Raw genomic sequence first — 25,320 nt, forward strand, 5'->3', positions numbered from 1 at the left:
AAACCACCCACTTCACATAATGTTAATTATTGTCAATAAACCCGCGATAGACCCGTCTATAAATGTGATTTAATATGTATTTGCAAAGACGTTTGACATTGACTAAGAAAAATGTTGTTTTTTTTACAAAGTACATTCACAAAAAAAAAGTGTGCACCACTTTCTTAAGTTAGCGCCATAAGATTCAGGTGCAAACATAACTTAATTGAGTGTAGTGGCCACCCCCCCTTTTAGGGGTTGAATTTTTCTAGCCTAAAATAGGGCCTGGGAGTTTCTTGACAGATTAGTAAAGTTTGCATCAAAATCCGTTCAGCCGTTTTCACGTGATGCGCGGTCAAATAAACAGACAAACAGATAAACAGATAAACAGACAAACAGACAAAAATTCTAAAAACTGTTGGAACGTGTTCTGTTATCGATTCTAAGTATCCCCAACCAACTTTTTTTCGAATATCTTCCATGTACAGACTTTCGACCCTCTTCAGCTTTATTATATGTATAGATTATTTCGTCGGCTCTGAGCTACCACATTAATTCATTTAACCAAGAAAGCTATACGCCTACAATGTGACTTCACTTCGTTCTCCTCGCTCGTATAAGTAGCGCGATGTAGGCAAGCAGGCGGAATCCGATGAATAGAAGCACCATGTTGACTACGTCGAAGGTAAAGTCGTCCTGGGGGAGAAACGAACATGAGAAACATTTTTGTCCCTTTCGCGGTAGAAACGGCGGGCTGCTGGGGGGCGGACGCGAAAAACATGGTGAGCGATATAGGCCGTCGACTTAGGCAGAATGGGGAAGTAGGACCCCCGCTCCGAGTCGTTTTTGGTGCAAAGGCTATTCACAGCCATCCAACGCGGCAATGCCGCGAGTATTATGGGCACTTTTGCACCGGACGCGTCTAGGAGCGGCACCAATGTTTAGTTAGTAACTTGTGTGTGTTTAGTTTGTAAGTATGACTATCTGTATGTATGTTTTACTTTTAAATATTGACAATAAAATATTCATATGTCAAGACTGAATACCATGTGAGACGTGTGAGAAACATATTGAATAACTAGCGACCCGCCCCGGCTTCACACGGGTTAACAAATTGTACATAAACCTGCCTCTCGAATCACTCTATCTATTAAAAAAAACCGCATCAATATCCGTTGTGTAGTTTTAAAGATCTAAGCATACATACAGACAGACAGACAGCGGGCTACGAGATACGAGTTCCAATTTGTATCTCGATAAACACAACCTACAATATCTCGGACATTTCGAAACATCCGATTTTTCCAATATCACGTAATGTCTCCTCGTTATCTTCTGAGTCATCGTAGTGTAATTAATTGGTATATTCATAGCAAATTCTAAAATCTTATGAAATTGTAAGACACGATACACAACAGACACAATAACAACACAAAGGTTCTGAAAAAACACCACCTCCGGAAACTGAGTCTGCACCATGATTTCTCTGGAAACGTTTTAGTTCGTGAAAGTGATAGAGTTCCCGCAAAATACACGCCAGCCACCTACTGTACTATATAAGTATATACTACCCAGTATAAACATCGGAGACGGGTCAAGACCGGGATACGTGGAAAGGAGGGAGGCCTTTGCCCAGCAGTGGAACACTCTAGGCTCATATAAATAATAAACATCGGACGAACCTCTGAAAAGCTAAGCGTCTCCAGAACCACTTGGCCCGAAGCCGGACACGTGAAGTTCTCCCTCGTACACGCGATGGAGTCCACGCCGGCCCACTGGTTGACCAGCAGCGCCTCGTTGCCGTATCGGAACCAGGATAAGTAGGATATCCAGCCCAGGTACGGAGGCACTGACCTGTGGATGAAGGAACGATTAGAACCTACCTAGAAATGGAAAGTCGATACTTTTTAGCATTATGCTGAGTGGGGGTCCTATTTTAGCGTCCAATGTTTTTTTTTATGCCTGTATGTTTTCATTTCAATTATGTATATGTTGTGGCGTTAAATAAATGTATTTTCTTTCTTTCTTTCTTTTCTTTTTGATCAGCTTTACTAACTGTAATGAGTGGAAAGCAATGGTTTTTGTGTGGTATTCATAGTTTATTCTTCCAGGTGCCTTGGTTTAAGCATGTTATACAGAAATCGTCATGACCATCACGACATCTTTGACTGGACTACCGTGGCGGCGATTTTAGCGTCCACTTGGTCTTCCAGGAATTCCAGGATATGCTAAAATTTCTGAATTATTTTTTCTTGCTCCCATGACAATATCTCATGCATTTGAGACCAACAACACGTAGAGCGCAAAGTTCCGTCAATTATTCACAAATTTCTTCACTAACACTAATGACTTACCCTGAGTTAAGGAAGAACCCTCCAAAAAGCATAAAGGGAATGATGATAGGAGGCCCCACTGAGGCAGCCATGCTCACGCTGCTGCTCGCACACGAGATCAGGTAACCTGCGCAAGAGCATGCTGATAAAGAACTAAGTTCTACATATATATATTCTATATATGTGTATATAAATCCGCTTTATCTGAAACTTTAGCTGTATGAAAAGAAATCCCCACATACCACCAATTTCAACAAAAGTCGAAAGTTGAAAATGATATGAATAAAAGCAAAAGCCAAAACTGCTTTGATGGAACCGAGTACGAGTATCCCTTTATTTAAAAACCTGATCGATTAGGTAATTGATAAGTCAACATAAAATGTCACAAGAGGCAATTAATTTATTGCACTCACAAAAACTACCTACACCTGAGAACCTTTGCCTACTTTAGAGACCATCAAAACTTTTAATGTATCCAGTTATGCAAATGTTATTGATGCACTAAAATCCAAATTCTTGTCTTAGCTAGTTCCGTCACAATCTGAGGTGACATTGCATTCGGCCGTGGAAAGTCGAGAATAAAGGGCGAGCCGCATATATAATGTATCAAGATATTTGAGCTCTTTGCGGTTTAAAGAAATTCGCGCTACAGTTGGATGTCAAGCAACCATCATAATTAATAACAATGCTGTAGAAAATTAGGTCTTATTCCTAATTGATTATGACAATTATTTTCAATAACGATGATACTGTTAACTTGGTTAAGCCGGTTAAGCGGAGGCCTATTGTGATGAATGACAGATGTACTGTGACGTAATTTATAGAGCGAGACAACGATGTGGCTCCTGGTATATCAAGTTTCATATAGGAATCTACCATATGTTGCGTAATTATGTCTAACTTTGGATTTATTTTTTATAATTATAATATTTATAATTAACAAACAGAATATCACACAAAGAACATATCTATCTGCAATACCTAAGTAAAATATTTAGAATACCTACATATCTAAATAATGACATATTTTGTTGCCATTTTTGAATTATTTTTCCACAAAACAAGTTAAATGAGTTACGTCAATTACTTAGCGGAACTACTTTTTACAATTATTATTAAATGCGTTTACCTATTATTACAATTTAATAAAGCTGTTTCACTGCATTGTTTGAGTAGTTAAAAATCTATTAAAATAAGACTCATCCCCAGCAACATTGCACCATCATTTCATTTAATGCTTGACGCAAGTTGTAGGCACGTTATAGATCTTAATGAATACGATATTAGAAAACTTTTTTTTTCTAAGCACAAATAACGGAAGCCCAAACCCGATAAAGAATCTAACCGGCGCTGAGTTGAACCCGATAAGTGATTGTACTCATTGTAGTGAACACCTCCGGTATGGTGGCGAATACTTGGGCCCCTATTCGAGATGTACAACTGTCAGATTTCGCGTCTACTTCAATTCAACAGTTGAATGAATCGCATGTTCATCAAGTGCGGATAGTATCATTTGGTACAACCAATAATTTAACAAAAATCAATTTTGTTTTATTTTTACTTTAAGGTTTATAATGGTTCGGTTTGGTTGTCACCTAACTGTGGATTGCTAATGTCAAATTTTGACACAGGATTGTTCTGATTCAACGGGAGTTCAACACAAGACGTCAAAAGTCGCTTGTCGAATGAGGACCCGGTGGTTCTACGAGAGTCTTCAATAGAAAATACTCTGTGCGAATGTCTATTCGTTGTATGTCGTATGTATTAAACTCATCTGAGTTCAAATCTAAAACACTTACCAAACGACGTAGCAACATTCGTAATAAGCGCCGCCAATCCTGACGCTATAAAGAACCGCTCCGGCGCCGGGTTGAGCCCGATCATGTAATACGCAATGGTGGTGAACACCAACGGAATCGTGGCGAACACTGGTGCTTCGGCTAAAGTCTTCGATAGAAAGTAGACGTCGGCGCGGTACATGCCGTTGTGATGCTCTCGGATGAAAATGGGCAGCTCGGAGCAGAATACCTGATGGAGGTTTGAGGTGAGAATAATTCTGCTGGCTAAGTAGTTACAATTTGAAAGTCGCTTAATCGGTCATTGGCCTCGAAAATTACTTCTGAACACATAATCCAATTATAGACAAAAGGTGACGGGGGCGAAGTGCGCCTAATATACTTATTTTTATAAGTTAGATGTATAGGGGTAATAGGCGCATTTACACTTCGCCCCCTTCACCTTAGTTTTTAAAAATAACTAATCAAACATAAAATACCGTAAAATGGGGTGAGTAGGGGCAAAACTGACATTCAAACCTCGATAACATTTTATTTTTACATATGCAAACTGAATAGTGTATATAATAAGTGTTCCGGACGTTTGTATTTTAGTTTTTATTTTATTGTGGGTAGTTCCATTTCATAACTTTGACGATAAACAGGAAATCCCACCTCACCCCGTAGTCCCTCGTAATTGGGGTAAGATAGGATTTCATACAAAGGTAATTTTGGAAGATTGTTGGATCGATTTTTTTTTATTATGAGTATTACTATAGCTCCATTTTAAACTGGAATACATTATTTTTGTAGCAGTAGCCTTAAAATCCCATCTCATCCCCCTTTCATCCCTTCTCTCCCCATTCATAACCCAACTCTCCCCGCGAACCCTACTCACTCCATTTTATTTTATTCCCTAATTATCAAAATTGATTATTCAATATGCAAATAGTTATTATAAGAATTAAGAAGATTAGACGTATTTCTCATTCGAAGTGAGACATCGGAAATTAACGGCTTCATTTGCATATTTATCCACATGTTTGTAATTTATTGCATAAATCTATATACTTTTAGAATCAGACTAATCTTTTCGCATCTCGCATAAATAACTATAAATTATGTAGCACTATCCTATGTTTGCAGTAACAGTGTGTGTTATCATAAGTGCTAATTTTATAAATAAATTTGTGCGAAATATTAAATTTTCATCAAATTAAAAACGAGTTCGATAAACTACGCTTAAAATAAACTTTTCTATTTCAATGTAGACCATCACTGCAACGACATGATAAAACCTGTTAGGTATCTCAACCGAACATGTGACGTATAAGCCTTGCTAACGATTAGTTAGTGCTTAATGACAACAATTAAATAAGGTGAATTTTAATTGCAAAGAAGCTCACTTTAAGTGGTTATTTAGGTAATCAATGTAAGTACCTATAAAGGAAATAAAATAGTATTTGAGAATGTTACTAACATTCAAGGCATATTTAAGTGGTAATTAAGGTAGTGAGGTACATAAGTCGGTGATTGTAGTTGCTGCATTTAATGCTAGGAAAGCAATTAAGAAAGTCAGAGCCACTGTGCGATAGATAAATTGGTACCTATTCATTGAGATTACTCTTTTTGCACAATAAGAAAAATGTTATTTGTGTTTAGCTTTTAGATGTACAACAGGTCATTGATCGTGGTAACATAAATATACTTACGTAATGTTAGAAATTATATCAAGGAAGTTTCAAACACTAGTAAATTAGCAAATGTAAGTTTATATCGAATATTTACGACGAATGATGATCAAATTGATGATGATGTCAAGAAAAGTGATGACAATGATGAAAAACATAACGATAAAAAGAATACCCAGGTAGCAAATTGACGTCAGCGACGCACAGGCGACGTCATTTATAGGTCATAATAAGGTCGGTCATTTATTCATCGAGAATAGACGTTTTACTGACGTCCATTTGGGGTCACTATCAGGACGTACCTTTTTGTCACAAAATTGACGTTTTAATGACGTCTATTTAGGGTCACTATCAGGACGTACTATTTTAGTCACAAAGTTGACGTTTCACTGACGTCTATTAGGGGTCACTATCAGGACGTACCTTTTTGGTCACAAACAAGACGTTTCAGTGACGTCTATTTGGGGTCACTATCAGGACGTACCTTTTTGTTCACAAATACGACGTATCACTGACGTCTATTTGGGGTCACTATCAGGACGTACTATTTTAGTCACAAAGTTGACGTTTCACTTACGTGTATTTGGGGTCACTATCAGGACGTACCTTTTTGGTCACAAATACGACGTTTCACTGACGTCTATTTGGGGTCACTATCAGGACGTACCATTTTAGTCTAAAGTTGACGTTTCACTGACGTCTATTTGGGGTCACTGTCAGGATGTACATTTTTGGTCACAAACATGACGTTTCAGTGACGTCTATTTGGAGTCACTATCAGGACGTACCTTTCACATAATTCATTTATAGATTATGGTTATTTTTGTTGGCAATTAACTCTAAAATATTTGTAAAATTATTTGGAATAACATGTTTGTAATATTTTGCATTAAAATTCACAATTTAGCAAATGTAAAATTTTGTTGTTATAGAAAATTTATTACCAAATAAGTCAAGAGATGGCGCTTTGTTCCCAACGCGTCTGTTCTACAACGCGGTGTTAAGATTTTTCCGGGCTTATATATAAGGTTCGAGGAACCATAGGTCGTCAATTCAAAAGCATTAGTGAGTGTTGTACAGTGTACAGTAGTGTAAATAGTAAATGAAGTGGTAGTTTTATACAGTGTTATTTTTGAACCTCGTACATGGTCCTTCGAACCGGATAGTTGGCTATTCGGTCCTAGGATTCGACAGCAGAGCGCGTTACTCCAATTTCTTGGCTGCCCTAATACGTACGGCCCAGTAACGTCCCTATGAATCCAGTATATGACGTCACTCCAACGTCAGTGGCTGCCCTAATATGTACGGCCCAGTAACGTCCCTATGAAGTCAGTATATGACGTCAGTATTACGTCTGTAAACTGACGTCTTGAGGCTGTGACAAATTGACGTCATCTGCTGGGACCCCCCGACGTCAAGAAATGACGTCTCTTACGTCGAGCAGTACCGTAAACGGACGTCATAATGACGTATAAATGCTACCTGGGTACCGATATCATTACTTACATTGATGACAGCGAAGATATTCTGGAAGGTCATGTTGGTGAGGAACATGAAGATGGCTCCATTGATGTTCATGACACCGTCCTGGTCCAAATGTTGGCCGAAGTAGATCACCCCGATCAATATGGACACCATCTGTACAATATCTAATTTGTCAGCATCACTAAATAAAAGTAATATGCGCTTAAAGAGAAGCTAGTGTTACAAAAATTGCAATGTTTTTAATAATTACAAAAAAACAAATGGTATTTAAAAGAACAAACACTAATTGATTTAGAACTAAAGTAAGTACTTAATAAATAAAGAATTCTAGAAGCATTAGAAGATGTTAACTTAGAAAGGACTAATGTTCAAAATATAAAATAAACTGTTCGCCTTTCTACAATCATCAAATTGTGAAGGTGAAGATACTTACAATTGTTTGTAGAAACCGCACTTTGATAAGCATGGGTTCTTTAGTAACTGAAAGCCAGGATCGCCAAAGAACAGCGCGGAACTGCGCCCACCATGATACTTTATATGGAGAGCGGCGTGAGCGTAAGCTTGGCGTCGACCATGCTGAGTCCGTCCAGCCGGAGGCAGTCTTGCGCTATTTTGGTGGATTTGTACACTCGTTAATTGTATAAATAGATATTTGGTCCAACCATTCTTAACGAAGACCAACTCTAGATTTATTAGATTGATTGTTTTGTTTAGCCAATTATAACATTAAAATGTGTAAATTAAGGGAACATCTACCATCATAAGTACCTAGTTGCTCATAAAAGATTAAGTACGCCAACTTAAAGTTTGAACCTGTCAAATGCAATGCAAATTATGGAATACTAAGGCACTTGAACAATATTTAAGCACACCTTTGCTGGGATATAGTATAGGTAACTCACCTGGTGCAGCATCGCATTTTCAGCCTCGGCAGCTATTTGGCACCCTAGTTCAGACTTGGCGAACGCCGTGCATACTGTATCCACAGTGTGCCGGGTCGCCTCTTCCCTGCCTGGTACTCCGGCCAGGATTTGTATAAAGTGGTCTGCGGGGTTGTAGTTGGCTGGACACGCCGCTCCTAACCTGGTGAGCGGAAGGCAATGGTTACCTTCCTACGTTCATTGTCCGTTCACTCGTCCAAAGTTCTTTTATTCCCGTAAATGTAAGAGTTTTTTTACTGGACTTGAAACCGAAATATCAAGCATGCAAGCCTTATTTCTAACAAGTTCCTAATATTTTTGTTAACATGTGTAGACTAGGTATATAAGTAGTAAGAGAGAAGGCTAAATCCAGAATGTCATAATCTTTACCCTCGCCAAGTTACACTCGTTTATAGAAAACGCCAGTCAAAAATTCATATGGAAAATGTTCACGTGACTTTTCCTTCTCATCTCTTTCATAAATTTACTTACTCTTTAAAGAAGTCGGTGGCCTGGTCAGGCGAGCCGAGGAATGCAACGCGTCCGTCCGCCATGATGAGCAGCTTATCGAACATGGCGTATAGCTCCGAAGACGGTTGATGGATTGTGCACACCACGGTCTTGCCCTTCTGTGCCAGTCCCTTCAACACCTTGACGAAGAAGACGGGAATTTCAGATTAAAATTATGTATTCAATAAATTTACATACGTGAAATTTAGCAAGGATTAACAGGAAAGTGCGATTTATCATTCATTGTGGATATCAAGACCTAACTTGTCAACATTTGTTGGATAAATCATTAAAACTAATTTGATTTGCAAATATCATTTCGCTGGCAAAGAGGAGCCGTTTAACCTAAGTTTTCAAGCTACCTTGTCTCCTGATAAACTTTTTACTATACCATTTTGTTGACGTGGCTATAAAGGAAGATTTGAATATTTTGAATGAAAGAACAACCAACCTGGATGACATTCTGAGCCATGAAAGAATCAAGGCCGGAGGTAGGTTCATCGCAGAACATTAGCGGCGGGTCCGTAAGGACCTCGCTGGCGAAGGACAGACGTTTCATCTCGCCACCTGATATGCCCTTCAATCGTCCTGGTATGCCGATTACGGTGTTCTGGCACTTTGATAAGGCTAGCTGCAGAATAAAAAAATATTTAGTGCGACTTTACATGTTTGTTGTCATTCTTGGTTTGGAATATTAATTTCAAATTGATGTGAATTTTAATGTATATGGCATGTACTAACGAATGGGTAGATTATAATTTCCAATAAAAGTATTAACTTAAACAAATTTAAAGTTTTGGTGAGCAGCTATATTAGTTAATACCCTATTATCTCTATAATAAATTAAAACCAAAGAAAGCTCCAGAAACGTCAACATTTTGTTAAACTAGTCAAGCGCCTAACGGATTACGTAAGCCAAACCGGTTGAATCAAAATGCATTTAAATGGCTTTCCCTAATCTCTAAACTTACGGAGGTAAACTTATTCCAGTGTATCTAATTAATCTTCACAAAGCACGATAATGTTGCATTAAGTAGGTAGGTACCTATATAAGAGTTTACTTTATTATTAAAGACGCGAGTTAGCGAGACATGCAGTCATTTGTTTTGTTAAGTAAATGTTGAATAAACGGCGGGCCGTTACAAGGAAGTTTCAAAGCTCGGGAGCTTTCACAATGTAAGCCTTTTATTCCCCTAAGATAGGTAATCAAGTTTAGGTAAGTAATAAGATAATGTTATTGTTTTGGAAGACCAGACCTGCTAGCATGAGTTGCGTTCTCGCGCGCGACTCCATACATATAGCGCGACTTCAAGTATGGACTCGCGCGCGAGAACGTAACTCATGCTAGACCGCCAGGCCGTGTTGTGGTATTGAAGACTATCATTCCTTACCTCTTGAATGACTTCTCCCACTCTGCGCATCCGTTGTGCGTATGGTATGTGACGATCCATTCGTACTAAAGCCTGTTGGAAGAAATCAAATTTCAACCACATTGAATCATCTTAATAGAAAATAATGATAAATAAGCAACAACGGTTGCACTCCGGGAGTGCCGATAGAAGTAAAAACTCACCTCACTATGTTACCGACGCCCGGTAACACGATACATACGTTTAGCGGAGATATTCTATTTATTTATTATATATTATTATCATTCTCAAATAAGATCACACTTTTTCATTGACATGTTTATTTACATACTGCCATGACAACGTCAAATTATTTGAACATAGGTAAAGAGTCTTGAAAAGGAGTCCGCAACATAAATGTCAAATAACAATTGAGTTTTTCTTTATTGATTTAAATGCCATTTAAATTATGAGTGGCCACCTTACGGGGCTTACGCACGTACGCCGTTACGGCGCACAGCTTACGTCACGTGATCGCCTTACGCCCCTTACGGGCACGTGATCGCCTTACGCTGTCTCGAGTTTATCATTTTTTCCCCACCTCAAAAAGTGCCCAGCGCCGCTAAAGAAGTTTTCACTTCAAAAACCTCGTTTAAACAAAATTCTCAACTTAATCTTATTTTCATTGCTTGTCTGATGTCTCGCATTAGCAGAATAAAATGCTAGACATAAATAATTTGTAAGTACCTGACTTAATGTTATGCAATACACAGATTAGTAGATACTGATTAATATCTCTTTGATTTAATTAATAGCTTAATAGGTCGAAGTCACACACAAAATAATAAAGGCAACATCTGTTGTCGAATGTCAGACTTTATACATATTATATTATAGTAGGTAATTTACCTGAAACACAAACATTTAGCGTCCTAATACAAAAATCCTGTCTCTACCGTTTGTAGGTACTTCAAGGTCAGTGCGTTGAAAAGAGTTGACATCACAGCCAGAAGCATAACCTATGACAACTATTGGAAAGTCATACTTATTGCGAATTTTACTTTATAGTCAAACTTACCTGAAACACTAGATGCTCTCTAACAGTCAGCGTGCCAATAAACAGATCCTGTTGCTGCACATACGCCGACCGCGCCGCGCTTCTGGGGTGGCTGGCTGCCCATTTAGAGCTCTTGTACCACTGGATACCACTCCGCCATTGGTGCGGAAGGTCAGTGTGTTCAGAAGAGTTATCATCACCTCCAGAACCTATGGCTACTATTGGAATCGATTTTATAAAAATCTTACCTGAAAAACTAGATGCTCTCTAACAGTCAGCGTGCCAATAAACAAATCCTGTTGCTGCACATACGCCGACAGCGCCGTCAGCGCTTCTGGCGTGGCTGGCTGCCAATTAGGGCTCTTGTACCACTGGAAACCACTCCGCCATTGGTGCGGAAGGTCAGTGTGTTCAGAAGAGTTATCATTCCAGGACCTATGCCTACTATTGGAGACAATTTAATAATAAATCTTACCTGAAACACTAGATGCTCTCTAACAGTCAGCGTGCCAATAAACAGATCCTGTTGCTGTACATACGCCGACAGCGCCGTCAGCGCTTCAGGGGTGGCTGGCTGTCCATTTAGAGCTCTTGTACCACTGGATACCACTCCGCCATTGGTGCGGAAGGTCAGTGTGTTCAGAAGAGATCATCACCTCCAGAACCTATGGCTACTAATAGATCTTACCTGAAACACTAGATGCTCTCTAACAGTCAGCGTGCCAATAAACAGATCCTGTTGCTGCACATACGCCGACAGCGCCGTCAGCGCTTCAGGCGTGGCTGGCTGCCCATTTAAAGCTCTTGTACCACTGGAAACCACTCCGCCATTGGTGCGGAAGGTCAGTGTGTTCAGAAGAGTGGTCTTGCCGGCGCCCGAGGAACCCATGAGGGCGAGAAGCTCGCCGGGGTATGCGGCGCCATTTACTAAAAACAGCTGACAATGGTTAATATTGGATATTCTGTCAAAATTTAACTGATAAAAATATGACAACTAATTTATTTATCATGAGGAATTTATTTTATTTTTACGTAGCCCACACAGAGTTACTATCAATGCATTAATAATAACGCTTGAGCTTAGATTTAGTGCGTTAAAGATGGTAAAATCCAGTAATTCACTTGACATGGATGTCTTCTAATCTACAGTAATAAATAAAGCTAGTTATACCTAAATCAATTAAGATTCGATCACCCTACGAGATTATTCAAAAGGAAAGTAGCATGAGATAGCTAGATATCATTGGCGTATCGTAAAAAAAAGAGGTAAATTCTAAGTGGGATATTTGGTAGAAGATGGAGACCTACTATTTTTCAACAACTGTTTCCTCTGCTGGAACATGCGATCAGTGGACCCCTTCCAGAAGTTCCAGAACCTTCTGCTCCTGGACCTGTTTTCTGTGGCGAAGGCGTTGATGTCCGCCCAGGTGTACGTGACCTTTTCAACGCCGCCGATGGCCCCATAGTTGCGCTGTGGGATAGTGAGAGACACTTCTCCTCCGCTTACTTGAGGTTCCGGGGTATTAGGTTCCTAGTTAGGGTAAAAGGAATTGATTAATTCAATTGCAAAATTCTTAGAGTAAGTACCTTTGTATACTTTCAAGCCATATTATTATACCATGAGTAGGTATACCTAATCGTATTGCCAATTAGGCGGTTTTAGAGGATAAGACACGACCGTTTATCTATACAAACGTAGTCCCAATTTCTTTCTCTGGACATTAAAATTATAGAAAATATTTTTACACAATTTGATGTTTGTATGGAGAATCGAAGACCAATTATCCATAAAAGCGGTTGTCACCTAACTACCCTGTTTACACGTATCCTCATAGGTATAGGTAACGCAAATTACGCAAACCCGACAGGACAGATCTACTAGTGATACCACAAACGTTTTTTACAGTGATGGATATACCTAAAGGAATAGTGATGGTGACTCAGATACAAATTGAATTAGTGCATTGCCATTCGTGCTCCTTCTGAAAAAGCCTTAATTAAATAAGATAAGAGTTATCTTCATAATTTACGTATTGCCTTTAACCTTACTCGTGTACTTCAAAAGTCGCTCCATGTAGGTATTTAGACAATAATCAAATAAACAGTATGTAATTGAAATTCTAAGTCATTCATACCTATTTAAACTCTATAAAAAAAATAAGATGGTTAACAATTTACTAGTGTCCGTAACTTTATAGATAAAATCTTTAAAAACAATACGCAAACAAAAAACAAAATAAACTAGAACGCGCGTTCAGTGAAAGAAATATAATAGATAAGTAAATGTTGCTTTTCACGAGCATTACATTACAGTCGACAATGTCGAGTCTTCTTGAGTGTTAAATCATCTGCTTCCACTGTTAGAACTTCCCCTCTAATTTATCCGTCTTTTAAACATGTAAACACCAAATTATGCAAAACTGTGGCTCAGAAAATTGCCTTATGAGCATTTTCCACGTTAACAAGCAGGGGGCTATCGCGAATTTGACACCGCGAGGGGCCTATTATTTTATTTTCAGAAAAAGAGCTTATCTCATATAGTTTAACTAAAAACATATGCTTTTTTTCTTGTCAATACATTTATACATACGTTCAGTACAACTTTATTTAAACAGAACATGGATCAAGCGAAATTAAACTTTATTTCAAAACCGTAAGCATCTGCTGAGACGCAGAATAAGGTTTTTGCGGAATATCTCTACCCACCACGAACTCATAGAAGCCAAAAAAGTTTGGAATAACAATATCATGGATAACGTGGGTTCAGTAATAAATGCGATACTGACATTTAATACAAAATTAACGACGTTATGACGAAACAGGAGCTGAGATTTAAATATTTTAGGTAAATATACCCGTCTCACTAACGGAAGCGGCTCCTAAAACTAGTGCGATAAGGACAAGGCGAAAAATCCTGCGTAAAAATCTCAAAAATCGAGGTTTCGTACTCGACTGTTTCCTCCTCCAAAACTTAACCAATCGTAACCAAATTTGGAAATCTAAATGATTATGAAATTATCTGTGTCGGACCGTTTTGCTTTTCTGGCTAATTGATATCAGTTTTGAATAAATACCACGCCTCTCATTGCGGCATAGTCAATTAGGCCATTTTGGCCATTTTTGAAGGACTCTAGCGCCTTAAAAAAACAAAAATATCAAAAAAAGCAAAACGGTCCGACACAGATATTGACAATATTAATCTGTGTTGAAAAAATCATTGCTCGAGCTTCAAAACCCACGGAGGAAAAAGTCGAGTACGTTTGTATGGAGAAATGACCACTCCTGTTGGCTCTTAAGTTTTAGGTTTGACTGTTAATTGTGGTCACCTGTAATAGTTACGGTGGTTATATACCTACCTCTTATGATACAAATGCGGAAAGTAGGAAATCCGCAACGAGTGGTGAATTCGCAAGGGAGTGTTCTAAATCGACACGAGTTGTGAATTACCTATTCGCACGTGTATCGTACAACGTTTTACAGTACATTATGGCCTTTTACATTTTCGACATAGGCACCGGAAAGTAGCACCATATGTACTGTAAAAACAAAATATGTAGGTGGTAAGTACCTAGTGGTAAGGCCATAATGTACTGTAATGTACCTACTTATCAATCACATATGCTAAAGCGGACCTATTTACTTAACTGAGCTGCGGAAAACGGTTTATCGTAAGTTGTAACGTTTAAGTACCTACCTACCTATATTTTATAATGTCTGGTAATGATTTGATAATAATCTCATTTCTTCTCGTACCTATATTCCAAAAAATCAAGAATTAAGGAGTAAACTAAACCAAATAAAAACAAATTGAACAACACACAGCTAGCAACAATCCAACAAGGAATCCACTTGTAACATTTATAGGGTGTTAATTACCGGATGGGATTAGGGCCGGTATCGGTTTCGGTTCCGGGCCCGGTATCGGGTGGCACGTGGTACCGGTAGCTGTCTCACACCCGCAGCGGGGACTTTTGACCCGAAAACTTACGACGGAACTGAGCTATTATTAAAAAAAATTGGAAATGGTTTTCTATTTTAATAGTTTGTTTTTTGTTTATCCTTTGCTGGTGGCTAACGAGCGTACGACCCGCCTGACGCTAATGAGTTCCCGGTAACCTATGGTCAGTATTCCCAATAAGGGTGTCACTTGAGCGTTGCTAACTCTAGATAGAACCTATGAAATATGAATATGAATATGAATATGAATCTTCATAACTCAAAATCATATTTTATCGCGTCACATTTGCACAAATAGATATAGGTACTTGTACGAGGGGTGATCCAAAAGTAATGATAACTGAATACTTATTGAATCGGATTAAAATAAATAGGTATGCCGTTACTGGCCATAAAGACTCCTTAGTAAATTAAAAAATTAAAAATTAAAAAATATGTATCTGTCAGAGAGTTGCAGCTGTTTTTTCACGAGCAGTCGGAACAATAACGCAAAAATGGAGAAAACTGAGATGAGAGCGGTTATTAAATACTTCTGTTTGAAAAAAATGTGTACTAAAGATATATACGCTGAATTAGTGGGAACACTGGGCGAGTCCGCTCCGCCGTATTCCACAGTGGCACGGTAGTCAAAGGAGTTTAACTTGGGAAGAACATCCACTCAAGATGAACATCGCGAAGGCCGTCCATCTGTCGCCATTACTGGAGAAAACGTCAAAAAAATTCATGATCTCGTTTTAACAGATAGAAGGATGACTATCAGGCATCTAGTTGAGCTCACAGGCATCTCGTATGGCAGCATTCAAAGAATCTTAACTGATGAACTACACATGAAAAAAGTCTCCGCTCGTTGGGTGCCTAGAATGTTAACGGCTGAACAAAAGAAAATACGATGTGAGATTTCTAGGTCTAATCTTGACAAATATCAAACTGATCCCGAAACATTTTTGCGTCGGTTTGTAACCATGGACGAGTCTTGGATCCACCATTTCGATCCTGAGACCAAACAGCAATCCATGACCTGGAAGCGAGCGTCTTCCCCTACACCGAAGAAATTCAAGGTCGCAAGCTCCGCTGGTAAAGTCATGGCTTCAGTGTTTTGGGATGCTGAGGGAGTCATAATGATCGAATACCTGGAAAAGGGAACCACTATTACGGGCTCCTACTACGCTGACCAACTACGCAGATTGAGAGAGGCAATCAAAGAAAAGCGGGATAACGCACCGCCCCACAAGGCCGGCGTTGCGATGGCTGCCATCCGTGATTCAGGGTTCGAATTGCTGGAACACCCCCCATATTCGCCAGACCTAGCCCCCAGCGACTTTTATCTCTTTCCACGGCTGAAGGAAGATCTTAGAGGCAACAAATTTTTGAATGATGGCGAGGTAATGGCCGCTGTGGATGCATTTTTGGAGGGTCAAGAAAAAGATTTTTTTTTTAAAGGAATTCGTGGTTTGGAGAAACGATGGTCTAAGTGTGTAGACTTGGAAGGAGATTACGTAGAAAAATAAATTATTTTATTAAATATTTTATGTCTCTTTCATACTGATTATCATTACTTTTGGATCACCCCTCGTACTATGTGTTTACGATACAACGTTTAAGCTTTTAAGTAAATGGGCGTTTTTTTTTTTAAAGTTGTCCCCTACACTTTTTTTTTCAAATTTGGGATTTTTATGTTATTTCTACTCAGAATCACGAGCTCTTTCCCTATTAGGAGAAAAAAGTGCCCCAAAAATTCCATACATTTTTCGACCTTTCCATTCCGCGACCGCCATACAAAGTCTGAAAAATGGTGACGGAATGGAAATAAAAACCTTAGGACACCTTTTTTCTCCTATTAGGATAGAAAGAGCTCGTGATTCTGAGTAGAAATAACATAAAAAATCCCAAATTTGAAAAAAAAAAGTGTAGAGGACAACTTTAAAAAAACGCCCAAATATTACTTAGGTACTTTTCTAACTAAAGAAGCCTTGAATTGAACTAAGTATACCTACCTAGCGGAAATTTAACGCTTCAGTTGGTAATAGTGACGAGTAGGTTTCCGCGACTCGGATTTAGGCTGCAACTATACCTAGCGCTTAATGTGGATTAGCAATAAGTACCTAGGGTTTGCACGACGGATCCGAAATGTATGGGAAGATCCGCGGATCCGGATCCAGATCCTGATAATTTCATACATTCCGGATCCGGATTGCAAACCCTAGCAATACCGATACCTAAGGCGCTTATTTATAATTAGGTATATTGCGCTAAAGCTAATTTAATAACAAAGATGTGTACACCTAAGCCAAGATGTTGGCCATATTGAGCCACTTTGGCCGTTACTATCTAATTGTTGCTGACTTTAGGTACATAAGTACATACATTTCCCTATTTACTGTATTGTCGCCGTCTTCACTTTTGATACTTAATTTTAGCAGGAGACCATTTCGAACGGAAAAATGTATGATAGGTACTTAATTTGAACTTATTTTACCGTCATTCGCCCGAGCATCACTGGTAGGTCCCTATATTTATTAGTTAGTTATATTTATATTGGTGCGTGCCAGATGCGCTGCGAATAATCGACACTTATTGACGTCAATTTCCGATTCTAATTTTCCGTCCACGAAAATATAAATTTAATTTTCTTGATAGATATTTATTTATCTACTTAACTATCCTAGCTGCAACTAGCATCTTGCAGGATATGACCCATTGCAGTGAATAGGGGCAATTGATCGAATTGGAGTGTGGATATAGGCCTGAGGATATCGGCTCGAGCTATCTAGTAATTGGGTTATAAGTATGTACGTTATTATGATAGCTATGAGATTCATTTTTAGGGTTGGCTACATAGAATATATACTATCCTAAATCCTATCACATTACTTGTCAGTTTATTTCAATCTATTTGTTTGAACTTATATGTATTATTTTTTTCTCACCGTTACTTAGCTATTCATCTTACTTACTACTTACATCTACATACTTAGTTACCTATCTAAGAAAATTTATCTAGTTTTATTTTTTATTAAGAACATTTTAGCTGTCTCTATTTTGATCTAGCCGTACGGTTTTTCAAAAACTTAAATAAGGTCATCGCAACGTACCCGCAGAGCATCGGAAAGCTTTTCGAAACCCGACGGACCGGTGTATATCAAACGTGTTTTTACATTTATTTTCTTCTAATTCGACCAGTGTCTAACGATTGCTTCATTTCTGTTGGAGGGAACAGTGTTTTTTAAGAATTAAGTAGGTAATGAGTAGGTACGTTGCGCCGACGGGCCGGAAAATGTTTTTTTTTTAATTTCTTCATGGAGGTTATTTCATTTCACCCCTTAGGGCTCATTTAGACGGCGCGCTAACTCGTATACGATTTTAGTTACATTGCGGACCATTGAGGTTACATCAATTCACCGACCGATCAAATGGCGCAATGTAATGAAACTCGCATGCGAGTTCTCGCACCGTCTAAATGAGCCCTTAGTCAACGTATTGAGGTGATGTATGAATATTTTTAATGAAAACCCCGAAATAGCCAAAATTAGCTGTACCATGGAAAGTTCAAAAGCTAGTGGCTAAAATTTCGCATTGACCCCTCGTTTGAGTTTCAGTATTTAGTCACCCTTATTTTCAAATAAGAATTTGGTTTCAGTAAGATTATTGGATATCCAGTCCAATCCAATATTAATTTTGGAGGGGAAAATATAGTTAAATGCTCAGCACTTTGTCCAGTTATAATAACTAAACATACCTACTTTCACGCATAGAATTCCAAAACTCCTGAAATAAGTCTTCTAAAGTCTCTCTACTAAATGAGATTTCACTGATCTATCAAAGTTGATAAAATAATAAATTATTTAACACATAATACTTAAAAAAAATATTATTTAACACATTTAGTAATTTTTCAAAGTGTAGTTGTGTACCTGTGGCGAAGCGTTGTAAGTGACCCGCTGATGTTCAGCTGAAGATGAAATCAGAGGCTCATGCTCTTCAGTGCCGGCTGTCATTATTATTTTAAAAAAACTGATATTCTAAATCTGATAATTAAAATCACTCAATGTTTATGTCACGAGCACTTCACAATATTTGTTTTGTTTTTGAGGTAGCGAGCGCGCGCGACACACGGTGAGTCGAAATGATGGCGCGCGGCCGTTGCTTAATCAACCAAGCGCCAAGCAATGTAGGTAACTCCGAACAAACAGCTCCGCTATTTGTCCCCACGGCACCCTGACTACCTGATTATGATAACATTTGCAAACAAGAATGGCGTTATGCAAGTGGGCAAAATTAGTAATTTAATTTTAATGAAACAATTAGTCTCGTATGTAAATGTTTATTCAAGAAAAATCATATTTGAGATAGCAAATAATTAATCGGTACATTATTTTATACAATATTTTTATGAATATCTTTTTATTTTCTGCGTTACTCGTATGATTATAAATGACACATGACAAAGGAACTATTGTATGTAGACTTGAGATGTTGCATGAACCTTAACAATAATATGCTTTAGCAATATGGCTAACATACTCCTCTTTATATTGTAAACTTACTGGCTAGGTAATTCACAATGACATTGCGTTAACATACATTTATTCATTCATTTATAATATTATTTGGTGAATTACTTACTATGAATAATCCTTGGGATTTCTGTCCCAGTCTCGACATTATTTCGTAGTAATTGTTACCTTAAACGTGACGCGGGGCGGGGAGGGTTTTATAAACTTAAAACCATAGAGTATAATTAGTCTCGACTGAATTTTAAACCCTGTATATTTCGCTACAATAATTATTCAGTACTATTTTGAATTCTGAATCGGCACCGTAGACAATTTGCTAGATTACTGCGCCTTCCCCGCTCCGCCGCCAAGTTTCACAATAACCCATAAATGAAAGCTATCTCGACCATGCTTAATCATATTTATAAATAAAATAACGGTATTATTTACATTGCACAAACAAAACTCATGTCTGTAATCGTATTAAAACTATAAGTAAACGTATGAGATATTTAGCACTACATAGGAAGCATTCCGGGTTATATGTTAGTCTACGAGTCTGTTAATACCTAGGCATATGGCTAAAACGACGGTGATACGATTCAGGACCGTCTAAGCTATTGTAACTATATGACTGCCGTTATCCAATAATCTCAAGACGTGCATTATTCGTTATATTTTAAGATTATACTATAAATTCATGGGATTATTTATTAATGTATTATATGTAATCGGGTGTAGATACTACGGTATGTATAGTCTAATCTAATACTATTGTTTAGTGTCTATATCTGGCGAGTAGGCTAGTTCGAATTGGAGTTTTTGTTCATCTCACTATAATTATTGCTTATTTATTTATTAGCGGTAAATAGGCTTACGGTGGCGTATTGAGAGTTAAATATCAATTATAAAATATAGCATGAATGCTCTTCTATTGTAAGATACGGAAGGTAATGGTATTACGGAAGTACGCGGTGGCTTCGTCTGACTTTTGATTTCTATTCTAACAAGATTAGTTTACATTCAGGAAAAAACCGGTAACACAATTGTGATCGATTCAAATACATATCATATTACAAATTAGAAAAATTCAAGTCTTAGTCATTCGTATATGCTATAAATTCTATTATATTTTATCCTATGTTCTTTGAATACGTACTCGGCTAGTCGTGACAAGTAAACTGTGATGTTTCGGTGTCAATACTTGGTATCTTATGCGGAGCAAATTCTCGCAATCTATACTATACTAGGAATAAAACGTAAGTCGCTAAGACGCCACTCAAAAATATGTTCAACGTTAGTATTAACATATTCGTATAATTACTGCAGTCAGTGTCAGATTATGAAACCTGTGCTTGCCGCGGGGAGCATACCTGGCGAATCGTTATTTGAAAAGTCATTTAATTATATATATTGGTGTCGTACAATAAGTTACACAATTGAACGAACTCTCAAATACAGATAGGTCGGGCATGCTTAACGCGACAGTTTGTTTAGTCAGAGGACCAACTTACTGCTACTATTATTTCTAGGTGAATGCTCTCAGACTATGCGATGCTAAATGGCAGTTCAATAGACTACTACGCTACGGTAGATATTTTAAGCTTAATTGTATTTCAACTTGAATATAGGAATAAAATCGTAAGTGCATCCTGAAATGCCGGCTAAAAGCCTTTCAGACCAGCGGTATTAGCGCGTATCAACATCCGGTAAACGTGTGTGCTATATTTTGCGATGTTGTGATGGTTTTGGTTTTCGATCTAATGCAAAGATACGAGGTACTCTTACGAGCGCGCCAACCCTAACACAAAACCCATGGAAATTTCAATTTAAATTTTTTGATTGCGATTAACGTTTGATACGATACTCTTAGACGCAAAAAAGCCCAAGTCTGAAAGCTTTTAGTACCGTAAGATTTACTGATCTAGTGAAACCACAACCGCAGTGTTCTCATTACACGTTCCTTTAGACGCCAGACGGTGTCTATAGCGGCTTTACCGCAATCAACTCATAATCATTTCATAACATATATATAACAAATTATTAGTCACTGCAAATTATTTTCATAATTTAGTGAATTCTATTGAAATTATTAAAACATTATTATACTGTGCTGTATAGAATAATTGAGGTTATTATGAACACCAAATTAGATTCTTTAGAACGCCATTGACATCTATTAGTACATCAACAAAAATTATAATTATTAACGTTTACATTGTCCAAATAACTAACTCTTTTTTGTTGGATGGGGTAAAGGAAACATGGGGTCAAGAACAACACTTGTAATTAAGGAATTCTCATACTATTTATCTTGCCGCCAGCAGAGTAGGTGCCTAACCCATGTTTCTTTTACCCCACATGACCTTAGGTGTCGTCCAGAAATAATGTGATCGTATAGAGGGGGTGGGGGTAAGGAAAATATCACGAATTATCACGATGGGGGGTTGGGGTCAGAGACGATATCACGTGTAATTTTTTTTCAAAGCGGGAAAGCTAAAAACAAAAATATTACTCAAAAATTTAATCAGATCAAATATGAATCCGCTCTATTTTATATATATACGTGATAAGCAGATTTTTACGATGCCTGTTTTTGAGAGATAGCATCTTGAACATATACGCAATACAGAAGAAACGACGTTAGACTTGCTTAGCGTCTAAAAGTACCCGCATCATAATTATCACGTGATCTTGTGGCAGAAGGGCCCTCCCCTTGCGTTAAATCACCAAATTACACCAAGGGGGAGGGGTCAAAAATAGGCCAAATGTGATCACATGATTTCTGGACGACCCCTTACATATACTAAGGTTTAATTTGCTCATAAAAAACATTTGGTAACAAACAAATAGCACGAACTGGACCTAAATGGCGTTCAAAATGAAGTCCTTACTCAGTAACAATTCTTGTGACATACACCGCTGTTTGACGGCAATAGGATGTCGGCAAACAAGTGCTTTTACCATGTACTAATCTAAAAACGCTGATTGATATGTTATCATTAAATTGAGGTAATATTGAATGCGTCTACTGTCTTTTATCGTTTGGTTCAGAATTAGAAATGACATACAACACATGAAAACAGTGAATTCTTTTTCGCAGTCGACCCATTTTTAGTTTGTATAAATTCCTAGAGACCAGTTATTGAAAATATTACCTGATAATATTAGAATTATGACGTTGGCAAACTTCTAATATTATCAAATGAATATTTATTATGAAATAAGCCACTAGAATCAATATACGCCATCCGGCCTAAACAATATTTCAGCTAATACAAACTACATAAATCAAAAAACTTTTCCTCAAGATACAATAAATACGGTAGCTTTTTTAAATCATTAATTGATATACAATTGCCAAACGCGATGAGATATTCGGCGAATCCATCAATTAAATACGCTGACGTAGATCATTAACGCTAATTTGCTAAGTGTTGTAATAACTTAATTCTAAAGTACAGTGAAACCTGGATAATTGAAATCTCAAGAGCAGCAATCTGCAACTCCAGAGGTGTTACATGCGCGTTGCCGATCATTTAAAAACCTGCACACTCCTTTTTTGAAGAACCTTTGGTGTTATGGGACCGATACCGGCCACTTGTCTGCAATTATTGAAGTTTCCTGTTTATCCAGGTCCCAATTAAACAGGTTTCACTGTATATCGGTAAGGCATATTCGTATCAGTAATCGACGTTTAGTAAACTAAGGCGTCCCATTCAGTGCTAAATTTCATTATTTTAGTGATCTAAGTTGAGCTAACTGGTCACCGTACCAGTTAAGATTTGTATGTAAAATTTGTTAATAAGTTACCTTCTAAGTCACTGTAATCTATTGGTATATCTCTTTTGACTCGAGAAATACGTAGCAGTGTGACTATTTTTTCTATAAAACTGGACTAAGCCCGAAAGAGCTATAATTAGCTCAAAGCGGCTAAAAATTATGTTTAGATAACAATTAATCGTCAACAAAGCAAATATAGTTTTTCTCATACAGTTCGATGTCCCGAACTGGCTTGAATGAATGAACTTATGATGTCTATAACTGTTAATCATACCAAGTACCATTCATTCACATTGTTTTCATTCAATTTCATTATATATACAGAAGCCAGTTATAGTGCCGCAACCGCTTATAACATTCTGACAAAAGGTAAACGTTTAGTATCAACGGCAACGACAAGTATAGCAGTAATAGTAACAGCAACACTTTAGTGGGCTAAAGCCCAGCCATACAAGAAACAAATCCGAAATATGAACCTATAGCACAGGGCGGACACGCCATACATCAAAAATGATTTGCGTTTATATGTGTGCGCGGCACGTCTGTACACGCGTCATTAGGTTTCTGACGGAATCCTGACATGCTCTCAGTAGAACAACTTACGCACACATTCATGTCGCGGCCTGTCGCGGGCGAGGTAATCCGAATCGGGGCGGGGCGGTGCGTGTCCGTTCTGTATAATACTATGACTTATTCTGTGCCTATAGTACAAGAAATAGTCTTGATTTTGGTTTGGATGAAATGAACGAAACAAAGCAGATACCACTCTATTCCAATTCAAAATTATTTAAATTTCATCGATCTTAATAAGAACTATAGATAGGACCGTGAGCCTTACTAGGTTAGCCACGCCTACCGTGCGCGGTGTGCCATCGTGGACCTTATCGCAATGCGCGAAGGGCTAACATTGGCGTGTAGCCGAGCGCGTCAGTTGACGTATTTGGCGGTCACTGGATATGTACGGTGGACCTTATATATTTGAAATAAGGTTTAGATTTGTCAGTTAACAGTGCGGACGACGGTACAACATGTATTATGCATCCTTGTCATCGCAACGTCTCCAGTAATCTAGCTAGTAAAAAATACACTGTCATTTCACTATGGGTCAGAAGCACCAACTACAATCTACAGACTGATCCACGATTCTAAAATTATGCGAACGTTTTGACAGTGACACGGTTTGGAGTGACTGACCCTTAAAGTTATAATAGAGTCTGAAGTGACCATAAAATAATACATGTGTCGGGGGCGAACTAAGACAATTGAAATAATGCGAGTGATTACTGAGTTCGCGTTAGTACACCACACCATGAGGTAGCCTGATGTTATAAAAAACTTAAAAATAGCTTCTCACCCTAAATCGATACTTACATTACGATCCATATAATACTGCTAAAACTATGATAAATCCCCTTCGAAAATATACAGGGTGCGGACACCGCTAGACCTCAACCGAGAAGATTGCGTCTCTAGTTTTAACAGTGCGATCACCCCGTATTAGTCAGGGACATTTAAAAAAGCTAGTAGGTGCAAAAATTACGTCTATAATGCATGATTTATATAGTTAATGGCGTAACAATACACAACGAGAGGAGCCCGGTCGCGGCGGTCCGTACATCGCCATACTTCCCTTCCCTTTACGAAAACATTTCACTAGAGTACACAAACGCTTAAAAACTACATGAAAAACGAAATTTTGATCCAAAACCCTAAACCTAAAAGTTTAATCTGATATTTGACCTAAATAGAAACCGCGGGGTGTCGGGTGCCCGCCGCAATTGCCTACATTTGCCACATGAACTACTAACACTAACTCCAAACACAATCATCACTAGTATAGGCCAGAGCACACCGGGCGCGTGTGCATAGACGTGCACGTGCGCGTTTGCTAAACGCACACGTCACGCAAGCGGTGTGCCGTCTTTTATAAGTAACTTTATATTTCGACGAGCGTACGTGCACGTCTACGTGTACGCATACAGTGTGCA

At 38.2% G+C, this 25,320-nt stretch overlaps 1 protein-coding gene across 1 annotated transcript; it reads right to left on the reverse strand.

The window, feature by feature from the left end:
* Positions 1 to 523: 523 nt before the first annotated feature.
* LOC134648976 (protein white) lies at positions 524 to 20,893 on the reverse strand. The gene is made up of 13 exons (XM_063503647.1): positions 18,968 to 20,893; positions 12,408 to 12,630; positions 11,788 to 12,026; positions 10,085 to 10,156; positions 9,145 to 9,324; positions 8,676 to 8,833; positions 8,166 to 8,346; positions 7,697 to 7,870; positions 7,285 to 7,416; positions 4,112 to 4,340; positions 2,334 to 2,439; positions 1,662 to 1,833; positions 524 to 675 (listed from the first exon to the last, which is right to left on the reverse strand). Exons 1-13 carry the CDS (start codon positions 19,049 to 19,051, stop codon positions 574 to 576), a joined length of 2,052 nt encoding a protein of 683 aa, XP_063359717.1. The 5' UTR covers positions 19,052 to 20,893; the 3' UTR covers positions 524 to 573.
* Positions 20,894 to 25,320: the final 4,427 nt, after the last annotated feature.

The sequence above is a fragment of the Cydia amplana genome, chromosome 6 (genome assembly GCF_948474715.1).
Source record: "Cydia amplana chromosome 6, ilCydAmpl1.1, whole genome shotgun sequence".
Taxonomy (NCBI): domain Eukaryota; kingdom Metazoa; phylum Arthropoda; class Insecta; order Lepidoptera; family Tortricidae; genus Cydia; species Cydia amplana.

Bases quoted from the DNA above. Each gene is read 5' to 3' on its own strand.
- LOC134648976 (XM_063503647.1), bottom strand. From the start codon at position 19,051: ATGACAGCCGGCACTGAAGAGCATGAGCCTCTGATTTCATCTTCAGCT. The intron at 9,325-10,084 runs GTAAGGAATGAT...TTTATTCTGCAG, and splicing joins TGGGAGAAGTCATTCAAGAG to CTAGCCTTATCAAAGTGCCA. The intron at 676-1,661 runs GTTCGTCCGATG...TTTCTCCCCCAG, and splicing joins AGACGCTTAGCTTTTCAGAG to GACGACTTTACCTTCGACGT.